The sequence below is a fragment of the Chlamydotis macqueenii genome, chromosome 6 (genome assembly GCF_036417535.1).
Source record: "Chlamydotis macqueenii isolate bChlMac1 chromosome 6, bChlMac1.mat, whole genome shotgun sequence".
Classification (NCBI taxonomy): Eukaryota; Metazoa; Chordata; class Aves; order Otidiformes; family Otididae; genus Chlamydotis; species Chlamydotis macqueenii.
The window spans coordinates 22,448,551-22,467,439 of NC_141561.1; the positions used below are offsets into that span (position 1 = coordinate 22,448,551).

Here is an 18,889-nt window from a genome sequence, read left to right on the forward strand (position 1 = left end):
AATGAGTCTGAATGTTTGGCACCTGATCTTCCTGATACTTTCTACCTGTTTTGTACTTAACATTCTTTCCCTTTGGCATTTGTTAGAGCAGCTTCCCTTTCCACAGAAGTGCTACATTATTTATAAATTACCATTTTATTTGCAATATGCTATGTATGAAATGGGCGATAGGTGATGGTTACGTGGCTTGAGAACAGAGCCCTTAATTTTGATGTGTTTTATAAATAATTGGTCTGATCCTGTGTCCTTTGACTTTAGTGGGAGTTTTTCAACAAGTGTATTTACGCAAGAGCAGCCTGGCTGCCAGCGCAGCGTCAGCGGGCAGCACGCCTTTGCATTCAGCGCAGTTGCATGTCCCTGTGCCAAGAATGAATTTTGCCGATTCAAATTTGCTCAGTTTGTCAACACACAGCTCCCATTGAACTTCGCGGGACAGGAATCATTCTTGGCACGGGGCCGCGGGCAGCCCGGGGAGCGCTGCCCGCTGCCGACACCGGCCAGAGGAGCAGCACTCAGCCTTGGCTCCCCAGTTTGCGAGGCTCCAGTCTCCTGTAGCATCTGTTTGCTGTTGTTTGACGAGTGGGAAGAGTCGGTGATAAAAAGAGATTTCCTAGGTTAGTTTTCAAGGCTTTCTTTTTTTTTTTTTTTTTGTGGCTGTCTGGATGATTAATGTGAATAGGAAAATACTGTTGACCCATTTAAATCATGTTAGATGACATCCATTGCTCATCTGCATAATGAAATACACACTGAACATTACAGCCTAACTATAAGAGCCAGTGAACTACAAAAATAATATTTTACTCATTTAGATTATGAAGTAAAATATAGGACATTAGTACTAATCATAGTATTAAATTTTAAGCCATGCAAATTGTAATTGTCAGTGAAAAAGAACTATGTTGAAAAGGTTATTAGCATTTCAGCTTTAACAGTTAATTTGAGTAATTTTTTTTTTTTTTTTTGCTAGTGTGCAGCTTAAAAAAGTCTATATGCAAAATGTTTAATAATAAGTGCAGGAGTGTTTGCTTTATATCGGTATTTAATTTCAATCATTAAAGAAATTATAGAAATATTAACTTGCAGTATTAAAATGTACTAACATTTTATATTACAAAGAGTAAACTGTAATCTTTACTTGGATAAAATAAAATCTAAAAATAACTGAGAGATGGAATAATTTTAAGCATTTATTTAAGTACCAAAGCAAAAACTGAAGCTGTTAAAAATATGGATTTTGTTAAATGGAAACATCATTTTCAGCATTTTAAACTAAATACAAATTTTAAAGTACTGAATTTAGGCTGACAGGTTTCTATGGTTACCTACCTTTCCAGCAGTTCAGTGAGATGTCTAAATAGACCTATGAGTCACTTGTAATTATTTGTTTTTTGTTTGTTATAGTTGTAATTCTGTGTTCAGTTTGAATCTAATATAGTTCACACCACATGCTTTGGTTTATGTATATTTTAGTGCGTATGATTGACAGTGATTGAGCATTTCTTATGGAGTGCTTGTTTTTTTTGTCATAAGTGATGTATGTTGGTACTTCTGAAATTGTAAACAACTTCTTCCTGTATCACTGTTTGATAAACAGGGACTTTTATGATAAGAAAGGGGTCTTTGTAAATGTTAAGCAAGGAGATAAGTGAAAGATATTTAAAAAAAAAAGAATTAAAACACCTCGCAAACATTATACCGTGCTCTTCCAAATTCGATCCATAATCCTATCATTATAATTAATTCAGTGACCCAAATGTCACATATTTATGAATAAGCTTCCATGTTATGCATTAATAGCACATACTAATGACTGACACGTTTAAAAATAAATGTTTTAATAAGGATGCTACAAGTTTTCTCCAGCAAGCCCTTGATTGGAACATCTTCCTTGTGCAGAGCATCTTCCTGAAAACAAACAAAAAAAGAGCTTGCTTCCCCCACCACCACAATAGTTCAGTAGAAACAGCTGTAAACTCTTACAGTTCTCTGCTCATATATTTTGAAGTCCAGGTTACAGGATGCAATTGCCCAACTTTACACTCTTCACTGTGGCGAAGGACACGTAGGTGTTTTCTCCGTGAAGACTCACTGTCCTAACATAACTTGTGTTTTCATGTGAAAACAGGACAATACAAGTAATTAACAACATTTCATACAAGGCAAGAAACACTGCTAGCTGTTATTTTTACCAAATGAGTAGTAATGTAATCTTATCTTATTAAGGTGTTAATGCCAAAATTGCTAGCAGTGTGCACTATTTTTTTAGATTTTGAGATAAGACTGTCTTATGATTCAGGAATCATCTTGTTCCTTAGAGATTCAGCTGCAGGTGTATTGAACATAATTATTGCAAAGGGTCTTATATTTTTGTGCAGGGAAAAGACTCCTGACTGCCATTCTCTTCTTATGTCTCAAGCAACAGAAAATCCTGATACGACGTTCAGGAGCGCTCCTAAATTTTCGAAGGAAAAATTACACTTGTTTCAGCAGCCATGCTCACCCACTGAAAGGGTTTCTGTGAGAAACGTTTTTGTGGTGATTCAGACATACTTTTTCCATTTCAGATGGAAATTGAAGAGGTTAAAGTAGGATTTATTTTTAACATTTAACACTGTATCAGACGTTTATATAGGACATAAATATGCCAGCTGAAAAACAGTTGTTTCACAGGGCACCTGAAAAGATTTTATCCCAGTAGGATTCAATGAATGTTAAAGCTGTGGGTGGGTGCATATTAACAACAAGATTCGGTATTGTGCGTGTGTGAGGACTATTTGAATAGCTTATTATTTTAATCTGAAACAACTGCTATTTTTTAAACTGAGTAACTTGTTCCAGCAGTTGTTACTTCTCTACAAAATCAAAATAGTGAATACAATAACCAGTCTTTCAAGCAAAAGTAATTCCTCTGATCTTTTAAAAAATCTAAAGGTAGACAGACAGTGATTGAGGGATGTGTTTAAATAGGCAAACCTGAGCAGATACGTTTCTCTTTCTAATTTATTCACTTTATGATAAATTAATTTACTCAATACAGGAATGCAGTAACGTAAGAGGAATGTTTCTCCTGCTAGTCACAGAAGTTGAAACTTGCCAGATGCTCTGAGCTGGAGCCTAAATTCCCCTGGTATTAACTGTGTGTGAAACTCTTAATATTGCTTTGTCCAGCTTTTATACTTAACTTCTTTCATTTTGCTGTGATACTGCTTTAGGCAACACTTCTCTTTATTTTCTACTTGTGTTATTCTGTCGGAGAGAGAAAATGTAGTAGAACTAACACTAGGATGGAAGGCTCTATTGAAGTGCTGCAATGCCCTGTTCCCAAAGTTAAGCCTGTACAGCCCAGTCCTATTTTCTGTAATAGATAATTAATTTTTTTTTTGTATATGAATGAATATCATTCAGATATAGTTAGATTGCACTCTGTAGTTTTTAAATCCTATAATAAAATGGGAAAGTGCTGTTTAATGATACCAGAAATTTACTCAGTCAGTGACTTTATTTCTTATACTGGCTTGGTGCGACTCTGTGTGTGTATACAGATACATACACAACTGCTCAGTTGGTTGAAGGAATTTTTAGGGATGTAAAATTAATTTTTCCTTCTCTTCTTGTTTGTTAGAGTCACACTGTCGGTTGCTGCTGATAAAAGGTGGCACCAAGCCAGCTTCCTGAAGGGGCTATGGGGAGGGTCATGGCTTGTCATGACCTGGGCACCGTTACTTGAATGTTGTTATTATTGGGATGAAGTACCCTCAGGCTGTCATCCTTCCTGTAAATAGAAGAGGTTCTGATTCTCTGTGGTTTCCCAGTTTACCAACTTGTAGAACAGCTATTTTCTGGCCCTAAGTTTGACTGAATAATGAATTAGAAGAACGGCACTATTCCAGAAGGCACTGATTCATCATTATAGTGTGCTGGTCTAGACAAAGTCATAATAAGTAAAGCCAAACAAGAATGTATTTCCATATCGTTTATAAATTTGCGCCCAATTAAAAAACTCATTTGTATTGGCGTACGGCAGACAAATTGCCCGATTCCACTCTCCGTGAAGTAAGGGCAAAATTGTAATTAGCAGGGAGCATAACTGGTCCTGAGGGCCAAATTTGACTTTTTTTAGCATCCCAGTGGTGTCGGCAGAGGGGCTGACTCTGCTCCCCTGGAGTCGCTCGGCATTTGGCCATGTGCCTCTTGTGAGAGTAACGAGAACAGCAATTCTGTTAATGCCTTTATTAACTAAACAACTTCTGTTGTTAATTTCCAGTTAATTTCAATAATTAAATAAAACAGTGCCAATTAGAATATAATGTTTGCAAGATACTGGTCTGTGCTTCGGTTTGTCAGAGTACAGGCATAAGCATGCTGTTGTTGAGGTTTTCACCAATGTCTTGCTGTTGTAAGTGAAGTCACATCTCTCCTGATGAATATTTCATTTCCCCAATCATGCTATTAAAACCAGAGTGTTTTTACCCTTTCATTTCTGTTTTCTCTTTTCCAGTACCATCATGACAGCTGTGGCTGCGTCCTGTTTACAAATTGCTGCTAGTCACATTTTCAGTAGTCCTCGTGGGTTTTGCTTTCCCCTAATATGGGCAATTAGGAGGAAATATTTCTCACGAGCATGGACTTTCTCTTCTCCTTGTAATGACATAGTCCTGCAATCCAGGAAACAGTGCTGCATGGTGTCCATGTCCATGATTTCCTGATGTGGGAAAAACGTGTGGAAAGCATCTGGAGAGGAGGAGACCCCCTTTACCAGCTTGTTTCCTGTAAGCGAAATTGGAAGACCTTGTCTGTGCAAATAGATTTCAAAATAGAGTCTGCCCTTTGACTGTCTCCATAATTACACAGCGCTCTCTGTATTTTATTTGGCTGCCAGAGCAGTTAACCCCTGGAAGTAAGGGGCTGATGATGGCGTGACCAGCACGGGTATGCGAACATGACCATGTGAATACACTCTTGTTTGGAAAAGCCTGTCGTTAAGACCTCGTTACAATATACTTTTACCAAATTTTAAAATTATTATGTGTTGGGTAATGTTGATTAAGATACTTTATATCATTAATGTACGGAAAACACAGAGGTATTAGTTGCAAAAAAAGAAAAAAAAAAACATAAAAAAGTTCTTTCTTGGCTTTGATGTAATCAACATCTGTCAACAGAATGAATTTGCTTTTGTTTAATTTCAGGGGCTCTTGTCCTTCTACTTTGCCCAATCAGTTTCAACTTCTGCCTCAGGCATTTCCCTATGTTGTTCTTTTTTTTTTCCCTTCTTTTTTTTTTTTTTTTTAACAAAGACACAGGTTATTGCTTGTGAAATGTGAGCTGCTCTTCTGCTACACAGGTTACAAGAGTTGGAGAGAACCTTTAATCTTTCCCATCCTATTTTTGAAGCTTGGGTGTACCTTTGCAACCTGAGGATTACAAAGTTAGTGGTTTATTAGACAGTTAGAATTCCTATTACAAGTAAGGGTCTTTCAAACCACCAACATTATTTTGGATTGAAAAATTGAAACATTTGGTAATTAACAGTAAAAACCTATATATTCTTACGTAGTTGCATTGATTGGATTCCACATATTATTACCCATAGTAATTTTTAATACCTCACTTGAAACTTTATTCTTCTGAAGTTTCAGCAAAGTGAGTATTTGCACAAGAAGCAAAATTATGATACAATACTAAAATGCATATATACTAAGAAAATCTCCAGTCATTCTTTCTTTTTCAGTTTAAAAAAAAAAGATTAAATAACATATTTTGAAAGGTTATCAGAACAGTGCTTTCGATGTTGTTAGTTTTTCATATATATTAAGTAAGATTTACTTTATCAAAAGCAAGTTGATTTTATTTCCTAAATAGATTGGATATTAGTTCTTGTAACCCTAAATAATTTTGGTACTGTACTTCTGTTGATACTATGACTAAATCATTTTAAAATATATTAATTTTCTTTCTTGTCTCTTTTAAGATGTACCCTTGTATTTATTGTAGCTTAGAACTGTCATGAAGTTTATCCTTTGGTAGCATTTTTGGTAATTGCTTGGAAATTTGAAGTCTTTCATAAATAAATTTTTTTAAATGGTTGCTAATAATCACATTTTATTAATCATGTGGATGAGCTGCTTTTTGCATGGCTGCCCCACACATCATTCATTGGAAACATAGCTGATAAATTGCTGTAACTGTTAAACAAGAAGCATTAGAAAAGGGCTTATGTGAGAGTTCATTTCCAGCATCTCCCTTTAAAAATACTTCTTGACCAGAGGAAAATCACGTTTAAATGACTAAAATCAACTTAATTAAGGGTCATTAATAGAGATACACATAAAAAACTCTCTACTCTGTGAGTGAAATGGGAGCATTTCATTATATAGTGTAGCATGCATGAACAGATAACAATTAAAATAGACCTAGAGTAAAAGGCTAATAAATATAGGGCACGATGTGCTGCAAAATCAGTCACTTAAAATGCTCCCACCCGTCATCATACTTGAATTCTGTATTCAGCCCCTTTGGCTGACTCGTTTCAGAGAAAACGAAAATGTAATTTCCACACAAGATAAATTCATCTGGTAATTCACAAAAGCTCACAGTGCATATTTATATCATTAATACAAATTAAGGTCGGAAGGTACGCTGAGGAATCCAGCAGCTCCGGCGGGACATGCGTGCATACGGATTGCACAGCGTGATCGACTGTTGAGTCAGGGGAGCGGCTGTCTGTAATTTTCTGTGCTCGGTTCATCTTATCTGCTGATGTGATTCAGTAACGCTGGCAATAATTCTCCTTATCGCAGCTGATAGTAAATATTCCGTTACTCGTGGCAGGTGACGTAGCCTTGCTGCTGGGGGAGAGAAGAAACGCGCAAAGGGTCAACTTGGCATCCTGGCTGTGCTGCTGTGTTACCAGGCTGCCTGGCTTCAGACCCTGGGCTCTTTCCCATGGCTGCAGTTTCCCCTGGAAGCTGCATAAATCCCACGTTTATGAACCATCTTGCAGTAATTAATATACACAGAAAGCTTAACAAAAAGGATGTGTTTGAGTGCCAGTGTTGCAGAAGTAAATAAGGCACTGGGAAAGGCTTTGATAGGTGTAAAGGATGGGGAGGAGGGAATATCTGAGCCAGACTTGGAGAATACAGCCAGTTGTTCCTGTCTCCCGTGATTGATGATGTTGCTATATCGAATTAGCTCTGAATATGGGAGCTTGAAAAATAGAAGGAGCTGTGGAGGCATTAGGAAGGCCTTCTTAAGGAAGGAAGTGTGTGGATGGCATCCAGATTTTCATTATAAAACAGTAACTTCATTATATTTTAATGCCTTTTTATTTCATTTTATTTTTACTTTACAAAGTAAAAAGAGAGAATGTTTTCTGTTACAATTTTTTATATTTCAAATAAAGGTTTAGTTGTCCTGTGTTTGTAATCCTTGTGATGTATTTTAGGAGTCGTATTGTACTGTGGTGATATTTATTTGGTTGTCGCATTTCACCTGTTCAAGTAGTAGATATTTCTGTATGCGTCTGGTTTATAATGAGTAGTTAGTAGAATAACAGCAGACTACAGTACCTTATTATCCTGTTACCTCGTGACAACACTTAGAGTGTGTCTTTGGGAGAACAGAGGTAAAATTGTTATTTCAAATATAAAGGTTTCCCTTCTGAATGTGGGATAGTCAATAGGCATGCACCCATTAATATAAACTGGTTTAAGATATTTAAGAGTCTGTATTTGGGACATTTGCAGTTTTATTGATGAATAATTGACAAGCACACTCACACCTTTTCTTCCCCAATTAAACTTTTACCCAGTAGACAAGGTGCCCAGGCAGTGTGCCATGCGTCAAGGAGAGCATTTGAAATACACGTTCACATGTAGATGTCCATATGGACCTTAGCTGACCACACCAGTGAGTGTGGGTTTTCAATATATTTATAATGCCTTCAGCTATGGTAAGAGCAAGTTACTTCAGCTGCACTCCGTAAAAGAGCTGCCTTAGCTTGCGCTGACAGGCTGCTTGCTGCTTCCAATGGCCCAGAAGTTGCTGCCTCAGCAGATTCTGTGCTTCCAGCTTCCAGAAATAGGTGCAAACCAGTCAGGGAGTTTGTAGGATGCTTTGGGCTCTTTGTATGTACTTATACATTGTGCGGGTTAGATGGCCCTTTGTGTTTGTTTTTTTTTAATTGGACAGTGATTTTTTTCTCATGAAGGAGACCCTAGGAAAGCAGTAGATGATGAGGTTGTTGATTAAATTATAATTAAAACACCACTAAACCAGTCCAGCCCTCTGTTAACTGGGCAGCTCTACTTCCATGGAGACACACTCTTCCCTTTTGAAGCAGGCAGCTTCCATTGGGGTACCTAGGTTATACTGAGCACTGGATCTGAGCCTCACTCTCCAATGTGGCCTTGTAACTTATCAACAATTAAAAAAAAAAAAAAGGTAAAAATTTGCTTGCATTGAGTAAAAATCTTTGCAACCTTTGACATACTGGTAACTACAGGTAGCACTGATCAGTGTGCAAAGAGACAGTTGGGAACACTTCTAAAGCAACCCCCGTGCAACTATTTCATTCATTCTGGGTTGTGGGGCTCCAAAAAAGGTACGTAACTCAAATCATGGAATGCTGTGAAAAGGCTGTCTATGAAGCCAAGTGTATATGTGGAAGGATAATTTCTGCATCTGGACATGATAAATGCATCCAAAGGAAAGGAAGGAAGGTACAATAAAATAAAAACATGCAAGATATGGAAGAAACTCTTCTTCTTCTAAAAAAAAATCTTGTTTACATAGTTACAAAATATGCAGTAGATTAATTTCTTAATTTCTATATATAAAAATGTTTAGTTACTTCTGTTTAAACGAAAACACTTCCTTTTTACTAAAGAGTAATTATTCATATGGGTTACTTGCCACAGAAGATTGCTCTTGTGTTTGTATACATATGACATTTTTCAGAAGCAGATTAACTGTTACGTGAAACTTATGTTTCAAAAAAACCCTCTGTTTAGATTGTAGAATGTTTGAGTAATGGAAGTATGCACTACATGTAATTGTAGTTTAATTGGACAGTGTCAATAATCCTTTTGAATTTAGTGTATTTCCCAGTTTTGATGCTAGCATCGTCTTTTGTGATGCATTATTTTGGTTTTGATGTCTCTGACAACCTTTGGGCCTCACTGCCTTTTTTTTCCCTTTTTTTTTTTTTTTTTCATTTTTGAGGAGGGGTAAAATGTGTCATTGCCCAAAACTAAATTTGAACAATGAATACTGTGATGAACTGTCATCCCAAATTCCCATGTGAATTAAATAGGAATCTAATCCAAATATTCCAAGTAATTTACACATTTTAATCCCTTCAATTGCCTTTGGCCAAGATGAAAAAAACCTCTGAAGTTTGTACCATTGCCCTGCTAGGCAGGACAAAGAGACAAAGTGAACCCCATTCCTTGGGTCTCGGCACAAATGACAAGAGCAACATTAACTTAGTTTTGCTCAAATCTGTGACCAATTCTGGAAAAATACATCTGAAAATATTGTCTGAAATCAACATTAATTTTTTTTTTTTCGCTCCTGTTTTCTTGCTATTGTCCCTTATTCACTGTTTCCCGAAGCCTTGAACAGTGCTGCTTCTAGCCGTGCAAATTGCTCCAAGGAGGGGCCGGTTGGAGCGTCACTCCCAGCTGTAAGCTTTGGGGAATTTACCCATGCTACTTTTTAACACATCAAACCAAGATAGATCTGGTATTTTAAAAAGCTTTGATGTATTTTTTTCAGAGTTTTTTTGTTGCTTCTCAATGTTAATGCTCTTTCTTTAACGGTACAAGATTTTAACAATTTGAACTACATGAGTTTGTTTTAGATGATGCCGTTCTTTTTGCATACTTTCCCCTTTGTAATGTGGTAGTAGAAAAAGATGTTAACCATTTTAAACTTATCTGTTAACAGGTTCTGTGACTGGCTGCCACATAATCTTTTCTTCATGCAATCGTATCTACCTGCACAGGCAGTCAAGCAATCAACAGCGAAGATGCTTCTTTCTTCAGGGACAAAGAAATACGGCTTATAGTATAGTTTGGCCAGCCACAGTTTCTCCAGCTCACCCAGTTCCTAAGGTACTGCAATTTCTATTATCTAATCTGTTCATCAGTCAATATAGAGTTCGACTGCAGGCATGATCAAGTGTATTCGTTGTCTGACAACTGGGGGTTTGGATCACCGTCCTGTTGCTTGCTCTCGCATTTGAAATAGGAGTTACCATGTTAAACAGTGGCGTATCTAGTTATTAGGGAGTTTAAACCTGGGACTTGTTCAGTTGTGCTAGTATAAATGTGGAATATTATAATCATCTGTCAACACTTAACACTTCTGGGTCTAGATTCTCATTTTGAACAACTGTAGACAGTCCTACCAAAAGTCAATAGGAATCATTCATGATCATCTGAGTCCTTTTCTCTATATGTCTCTAGCAAGCTAATTATAAAAATGTTTATATTTTGGTGAATGTTATGTTAATTGGTCATGTCAGATTTAGGAAGAGAACATACAAAGCCTGCTGGTAGCTGCCCTGCAACCCCACTGCATGTTCTAAACTCGTCTTTACTGTGCCTGCGTGGTTTTTTTTCTTGCAACATATGCTTTTATTTTTATTTACTTTAAAGACAAAGTGAACTTTTTCTTACCATTTTAACATGTGTTCCACTTCTGGTTTCCTTGCCATTTTAACATGTGTTCCACTTCTGGTTTCCTTTTTTTTTTTTCCCTTTCTTCTTCTGTTTAATTAGAGCATACAGATAACTGTTCGGTATCTTTCCTTTAGCCAGAAGAAAACTAAAGTACCTTTTCTAAAGAGTGCTTTTCAGGATGTTTATTAGTACTTTTTTAAATGTTACTTTTCATTTTATTACAGATTTCTTATGCAAAATATAGAGTATTTCCATGGACCAGAAATACTGAAAAGTTGGTAGATAGGAAAGCAGAAAAGGATTCTGGATGTAGGGCTCTTACACCTAAGAGGCTGTGGAAGCTCTGTGTGCAAGGAGAACGTAGGTTTACACACTTCATTTATTTTCAAAAGTTTAAAAATTGTAGAACTTACAAACTTTTTTTTTCTGTATTTAGATGCTTCTTTTATGATAAAGAGAGAGAAATATATTGTCTTACTGAAAAGCTGTCTTCACAGATCAGAGTTCTAAGACTGTCTAAAAATCAGTCCAGTTCTTCAACTCTGGAAACTTGAGAGCAAAGTTATTACTTTATACAGAATATGCCAGAAATCACATTGAAACAACAGGGATTTTTTTCAGTATTTTGATGTGAAACTGTGTACATAGACATCTGTATGTATGCTGCTTTGGGCTTCTCCCTTAACAGATTTTACAGGTCAGCAGGGTCACATCTCAGCAGTTACTAGGTAAGTGCCCTCCAAGGGGAAAGTGGGGGTGCTACTATGTATGGAGTTGCAAATCCAGCAAATGGTGGAGGTTTTTTTCTAAATTAAGTCCCAAACTACTGCAATAGGATGCTGTTAGGGTTTGTATGCCATTAATTTGAACAAAGTGTAAATCTGAAATTCTATTGACATAAGTCCACTAAAGATAAGTTTCACTTTTATCAGAGTAGAAATGAAATACTCATAGGAGTAACAATAGTCTTCCTATTTAAAGTCCCACTAGAGCTAATTGGTTGCACCACTCTTCTTTACTCTTATACCCTGCTGTTGTACGGTCTTGTTTTGTAGAGTCCAAGTGCTCACTTTGTTTTTTTGCCTGCCAGTTTGATTCTGTAGTTTGTGAAGTTGGTGCAAAACTCACCCTGTTCCCGATGTGGCAGAGAATCAGCCTGGCTGTGGTGGGCAAAGGGACTCTTCCCCACCCAGTGAAACAGCCCAGGACCCTCCAAGAGAAAGTGCATTTCCATCTCTATGCAAGATGTTACTATTATTATTAGTTTGTTGTGTTTATACACTTGTCAAGAAATTATTGTGGATTTAAAAAAATCAGAAGTGAAATTTCACTTCTGTATAAGGGCTGAGAACTTTCTGTATTAAAAAAATCAAAGTTTATTACACTTTCCTTGACACAGTGAACTGGGATATCCTGGCATAGTGTTGTAGATGGGCAGCATGTAAACTAGATTAATAAGTAAAAACTCTAAATTAAAATAAATTAAATCCTAAGGTTTTTAGTAAAAAAGGAATCTCATGGAAGTTAACAGGAATTTTATCTGAGCAAGAAGCTAAGGATTTTATCAGTTTTACTTTTGAGCCTAATTCCATATGTTTGTCCCATCTGTTCCAGTGTTTAGATGCCTTTTGTGGAAAATGTGCTGCTCTTTGCAGAAGAAAATGCAGAGTTTTTAAGTCTTTCTCTCACAGTTTCAAAACTTGCGACTGTCTGTGCTGGAAGTCAGCTGCAGTATCTGAGGTTTCAGCACTGGAAGGTTAACAGACTGTATAAGTCAGTAGTAACAGGCAATGTTAAGTTCAAAAGGGCAGTGGAAGAAATACTGAGGCAGCCTTGAGGGTTTGCCCTGATGGCTTAGGAAGGTCGATACTACGACAGAAAGGGCAAGCTGCCATGAAGCAGGAGGCAGTATCTGAGAAAATGATCCCATTGTCATGCTCAGTTTTCTGATCTTCATTTTCAATCCTTTTTCTCCAAGCACATAAAGAAGCCAGACTATGTGACGACAGGCATTGTACCAGACTGGGGAGACGACATAGAAATTAAGAATGAAGATCAGATTCAAGGGCTTCGTCAAGCTTGTCAATTGGCCCGTCATGTCCTCCTTCTGGCTGGAAAGGGCTTAAAGGTAACAATTACAGAAGTCCGATAACAGCTTGGATGTCTTATGCTTTCACTTACTTGGGGATTTTTACTACTTTTTTTTTTTACTTTGCCTTAATGTGCATCCAACTTTAAATCAGATCCTTAAAAAAGAAGGATTTATGAACTTTTGATTCAGTCCATGATATGCCTGTTTAATTATTCCTGTATTTTGGATGTATGTAGTACTTAGAATGAGTTGCTGGCTCAGACTTTATATCTCTTTCTGTAATTTCCCTCTGTTCAGATTGTGCGAAATCACCTGAGTTTCTCATAAGGCCCACACTACCTTTTTTCCTTTAATTTCATGTCCCATCTTGGACGTCCTGCTTTCCAGCTCTGCCTGTGTGCAAGTCCGAAGGGCTGTGCTGCCTTCTCCATTCCCATCCATCCTTCAGCCCCTTGATGTCCCGCAGGGTCTGGTGCAACTAGTAGAGCTGCTGTTGGAAAGAACAGCTGCCAAATTCCACACAATTTTCCAGAGTGCATTGATAATAAAGCCTCATGATTTCCAGTAATGTTTCTACAGTATGCTTTTTGGAATACCTCAGAAGTTAAAATGTACTGGGAGGAGCCTAGTACCAGGTTTTGCAGATGAAGGAGAGCTTTTTTAGCCTTGACTTGATATTTCATGTAATGGCATACTGGATAGGGTAAAATAGGTTGAGTAGCTATGAGAGGCAGAGGTAGATGGAGACTGTAGGTCAATGCCATTGACTTAGAAGGGGAAAAATTATCAGTTTACCATGCATTTTTCTTACGGCTATCATCACCCTTTCCCAGAGGTTTAGCTCTGGAGCTGGGGTGGCCAATAACAAAACTACCTGAAGCTTCAATCTTACATATGTTCATGCATGTTTAACTTCTCTGTGTGCAATTATTTCCCAGTACAGTACAACTTATCATGTAAAGCTAAGGGCATATACATGTTTCTGAAGGATCAAGGTGCAATGTGGCTTTTGAAGGAGAACAGTTTTTCACTAATGCTCTTTGGTTCTTATCATATGTAAAATATATATGTATGCAGCACAGTGTAGCTTATGATACAGTTCATAGTATGTACCAAATCATACGTAATAGCAAAATACCACATGCTCATAATGCACGTTTTGGAGCAAGAAGGTGTACAAGGTAAGAATTACATGACCCGGAGCTGTGGACTGGGAGGGAGGTGGCACTTGGAGTTGCAGTGCCGAGACTGCTGCCCAGGTCAGCTGCAGGCAGGCAGTGAGCTCCGTTTTACACCAGTGTTTGGCCAAGACTCCTCTGACTGGGAGGATGCTCCAAAACCCTCCCTCATTGACAGGGAATGACTTCTGCTATCCAGCCTGATGCTGTGCGTGGCCAGTTTATACTCATTTGTTTCTGTGCCAACACTGCTCCTTAATTTAAACAGCTTCCTGCCTTTCCTTGAGTCTAACCCCTTCATGCAGTAATAGAGCTATTACAGCTTTCAGTGTGCCAGACTAAACAAACCGAGCTCTTTTAGGCTGTTCTCGTAAGGTAAACTCTGCATTCCTGTTTTATTTGAAGAGCCCAATCCCTCCACCTGTTCATGTTGTCTTCCTGAACCTGCCTTGCACACAGCCCTCCAAACCAGCTCTCGCCTGTGCTTTAGCTAATGGCAGTTATGTTCTCCAGTATAACAAAGGTGCATTATAATGCAGGGATGCAGAGAAACAAAGTTTGGGCTGAGCATGGTTTTTATATTACCATTTACTGCGTATGGGACTTAAAAATACAATATGGTATTATATATTATAGCATTTCCTGGGTTTGAGTTAAAGATTTGGGAATAAAGCAGCAAATTCTATGGCATGGAAGTATCTTGTTAAACACCGTCAGATTACCTTGTCCCAAATAAGGGATGAGGTGCGCAGTAGGTGCCTCCCCAACCTTGCCCAACTGGCAAAAGCTCCTTTAAAAGTAAAAAAGATACTGTGAAAAGCAGAACTTTTCACAGCGTGTAAGCCTGTCATGCAGAGGGCACAGATCTGTCTGCTGAGTGTCCAAAAGCCACCTTGAATTCCTTCACCAGAGCAGCACCCAGTCTGGTACCTAGCAGTTCAGCTTGTAGGCTGAAAATGATAGATGGGTGAGCAAAGGCAGAAGCAACAAACTTATATTTAGGCAGAACCAACAGCTGCAATATTCAATACAGATAGCGCACTGGGGCTGCGGCTGCTGTCCCAGCACAGAGGCTGCAACAGCCACTGCAGAGCAGGTAGGTTGCACAGTAACCCCAAATCCTGGTCTTGAGTGAGTTCATCACTCCTCACCTGCCCAACCATATTTTTGTGCTGAACAAGATGCAAGCTGAGCAAATAGACCTGGTTTTGTCCTCAGCACGGTACAGAAGTGCACTCCGCTGCATTCACTGTGCGTGATCACTGAATATTTCAGTACATGTATTAGTATGCCTCCTGCACCACAGCCTACCTGTATTCCACGTGTTACTAAAACATCCTCCAAAATCACAGCCACTGGAGTGTGTGTGTACGAAGTATGATTTTAAAAGGCTCAAAACTCATTCAAATCAAAATCAATTTGCAGAGGAACCCTCAAAGGCACTTCTTCTCAATGAGGGAGGTTTCCCTACCAAATTTCAAATTTCAGCTCTAACCATTCCAGAGACAGAGTCAATCCAAAAGAAAATAGAGAAGAATGTTATTTTAAGCAAGTGCATTTACCAGTCCATGGATACTCAGAAAACGGCTGAATGATTTATGAGAGGGTTTTTTTAATATGTAAAATCATGAGATAAAGATTAATCTAGAAAATGTCAAGCATAAAAATGAAGATTTCTAAAAATGATGGAGAAGTGCTTGTAGATTCACTGTGATCATCCAGGCTATGGCAACTCTAAGTAAAACATCCTCAAGATATGAAGCCAAATATTTAAATGTTTTATAAAATTAAAGAATACTTGGAAAACAATTTCATAAAATGCACAAGTACATTATGATAAATGTCCTAGGTCGTTAAAGAATTAAGATCCTTTATTTTACAAATAAAAAGGGAAAGTAATGTCATGTTTAAAAGGACTGAAAGCATTGAAACCAGACATTTCTATAGCAGTACTGAAACAAGATGCCATGGAAAATTGGTGTATTTGAGAAAGCAAATGTAGAAAAAGGAAGGGAAAGGAAGTAGATGGTATTTTAGGTTTTCTAGGAACCTTTGAGTGCTCATTTCTACTGCATGCTTTATTTAAAACCTCTTTCCTCTTTTAAAAAAAAGGTCCAATATATCAATAAAGTATATAAGACAGTTTAGTGTTTTGTATCAGAGCAATGTATTTGAAACATCCAATATTTCATTGAAACACTTGGCTGCAATCACATTCAGTAAATATAAGAAACTATCTTTGCTATTTTAACAGGATGTTATGTTTGATATTTTAGGTTGGCATGACAACTGAAGAAATAGATTCCATTGTTCATCATGAAATAATCAGACAGAATGCCTATCCGTCACCTCTGGGCTATGGAGGTTTTCCAAAATCTGTTTGTACTTCTGTAAACAACGTGGTATGTCATGGTATTCCTGACAGGTATTTCCCCAGTAATATACATTTTACCACCGGGAATGAAAATGTTAAACTGAAATTAATAAATTGTGTTTAATATTAAACATACTTCAGCTTAACAAAATGTCATATGTAAACGTATTGCAAATGCATATCATGTTACTACACAATGCTGATAGATCTTACAGAAACGTATGTGAAATAGAAAAGAAAATACTATCCTGTTTGCCCAGACACTTAAAAAAAAATGGCATAATGCCTTTAGAGTTTAGTGTGTGGAAGAAAAAAAAAACCAGTACTGTTTGATTTTTTTTTTCCTCCAGCAAAATAAGTATAGGGTCAGGAATAAATATATTTGAATTTATGTGTGTTTTTTATTTTTATTTGCAATACATTCAGCTACTCACAAAGTAAAATATGAACCCTAGTGAGAGAAAAATAATAAATATAATGGTAGATTTTTTAGGTGTTGATATGTTTTTCTGGTAGTTGTTTCTCATTATTTTATATTCAGCTACACTTGTTCTCTAAGTAGTGAGAGCTGAACATTAAAAATGGTTGTTCTGTTTGCCACTACCTTCATCCATCACAAAATATCTACCTCCTGATTTTTTATGTATGTGTCATTAGGTGTTTATTCTTACATTCCCTTTGTTGGGAACTGTCTGTCACCATTTTTTTTTTCTGTTTATTTTTCAGTCGACCTCTTCAGGATGGAGATATTATCAACATTGATGTCACGGTGAGTAATTCATATAAAAAATAGTCTTTGATCAACTTTAGAATCACTAGTAGCAACAGGAAGAATAGTGGATTGGAGATGGGGGATGCACAGATGGATGTGCTGTTTACTTCTGAGCCAAGGCACAAGCAGCTGGTTTCCTTTTTTGTTTTTAACTGTGTTTATTCCAGCTAGACCCAGGCCTGACTTGAATTTAGGACTGGAATCAGATGCACTGAGATCAATGTTGGCCTAAGTGAAATGTCAACCCAATCCTGCTATGTGTCATGTTTTTGAGAAGGTGTAATTGTTATTGATCCACTGTGTAGTTAATGCAGAGCACCACAGTACTGGGCAGCAGCTGAAGATAGATATGTATGAGATGAGCTAACATGAAGAAAGCCAGCATTTTTCCTTCACTCTGCCAAGATTGATCTTCCTCTTCCTGCTGATTTTGAGTGGGGCCTGTCATTATCTTACTCTGTCATTAGAGGCTACATTGGCCTGTGTATGTCAGTCTATTTGGACAGCAACTCTTTTGCTAGCGGTGTTCCCTACATTTATTAAAATCCCCGAAGGTAGTGTTGTGTTCCATTTCTGGTATAAAAGCCCTGAACCTTTTGCGCAGAAACAGAAATAGTGTGATATAACTGTGACTTAATATTTCCAGAGAATGCTCAATTATAGCTATTTAAATAAACACTGGCTGGATTTTCTTAGGAGCAAGAAAGCACAGAAACTGAAAACCTAATTCTTGTTTCATTCATGGGGAAAAAAAAAAATACTGCTCTTTCGCAGAAGCTTTTTTTTTGTTTTTATTTTTCCAAAGTGCCATTTATTTCTAATATGAACACAGACGCCTTTTTAATCTCACCATTATTTTGCAACAATATGTCACATACAAGGGAATAACATATCATAAAAACAAGCTTTTTTAATCATTAAAGAAACTCTTGGTAACTTGATACTGTTTTCTGCGGGCCCAAATTTCATACTGGCAGAAGTGAAGACATCTCCAGCAGACCTACCTCTGAGCATGAGATTCAAGTTTTCTAAAATACATTTTCTATTAAAATTAGGGTCAGTGACCTTTTTCCCATGGTATACTCATATGTGATCCAGAACTGGGTTTGATTTAGTTTGTTTTTCTAATCTTTCAAAATCCTTCCCCAACTCCATACTTTCTAATTGTAGAATTCTGACTATCAGGTTTAAACGGTGCAATCTATCATTTTTACGGTATTTTTTTTTGCCTACTTTTTTACTTTGGTGAACTGGTGTAGCTCTGCTCATTTTATTAGACTAAGTCAGTTTGCAACAGTTAAGGATTTAACATCTAATTTCTTTCTATCTCGTTAAGATTCATTTTATTTTTCTGTTTTATCTATCAGGATAATAATGATGCCTTAGATGAAAAAAAAAGTGTAATTTATATCACAGATACTTTCCATGATAAACTAAATGAAACATTTTTATATTAACATGGTGTGCATATCTTGTCCACTCTGTTTTACAAATAATGTCTGATTAAACATTACTGGTTTTTTTGAAGGTGTATTTTTATTTGTTTTCTGTTTACTCTCATAAAATAAAATAATTATTGATGTTTCTGTGAATCTGAAGATTCCTGCAAGAGTGGGACTTGCTCATTATCTTTGTAAGATTTTTTTATCATTTTAAACTGAACTGTTCTGTGTTTGATAATTGTTCAGTTCCAGAATAGCTGAGGAAAAAATATTACTTTTCAGCATTGCTAATTGATCTTTTAGCTTATTTTTAATGAGCAAAACTGGGACATTTCACAGG

At 37.1% G+C, this 18,889-nt stretch overlaps 1 protein-coding gene across 3 annotated transcripts in view; it reads left to right on the plus strand.

Annotated features, from left to right (window-relative positions):
- METAP1D (methionyl aminopeptidase type 1D, mitochondrial) overlaps window positions 1-18,889 on the plus strand; it is a 50,450-nt gene that overhangs the window by 18,645 nt on the left and 12,916 nt on the right. The window contains exons 1-5 of one of the 3 annotated variants that reach the window (XM_086751387.1): window positions 597-614; window positions 10,013-10,121; window positions 12,670-12,819; window positions 16,238-16,386; window positions 17,062-17,104. In XM_086751387.1, coding sequence (XP_086607513.1) covers window positions 16,244-16,386; window positions 17,062-17,104 — 186 coding nt within the window. In that variant the 5' untranslated portion in view covers window positions 597-614; window positions 10,013-10,121; window positions 12,670-12,819; window positions 16,238-16,243. Of the gene's footprint in view, window positions 1-596; window positions 615-4,693; window positions 4,773-9,954; window positions 10,122-12,669; window positions 12,820-16,237; window positions 16,387-17,061; window positions 17,105-18,889 lie in introns of those variants that run through there. The other 2 variants (XM_086751385.1, XM_086751386.1) reach the window with 2 other exon arrangements.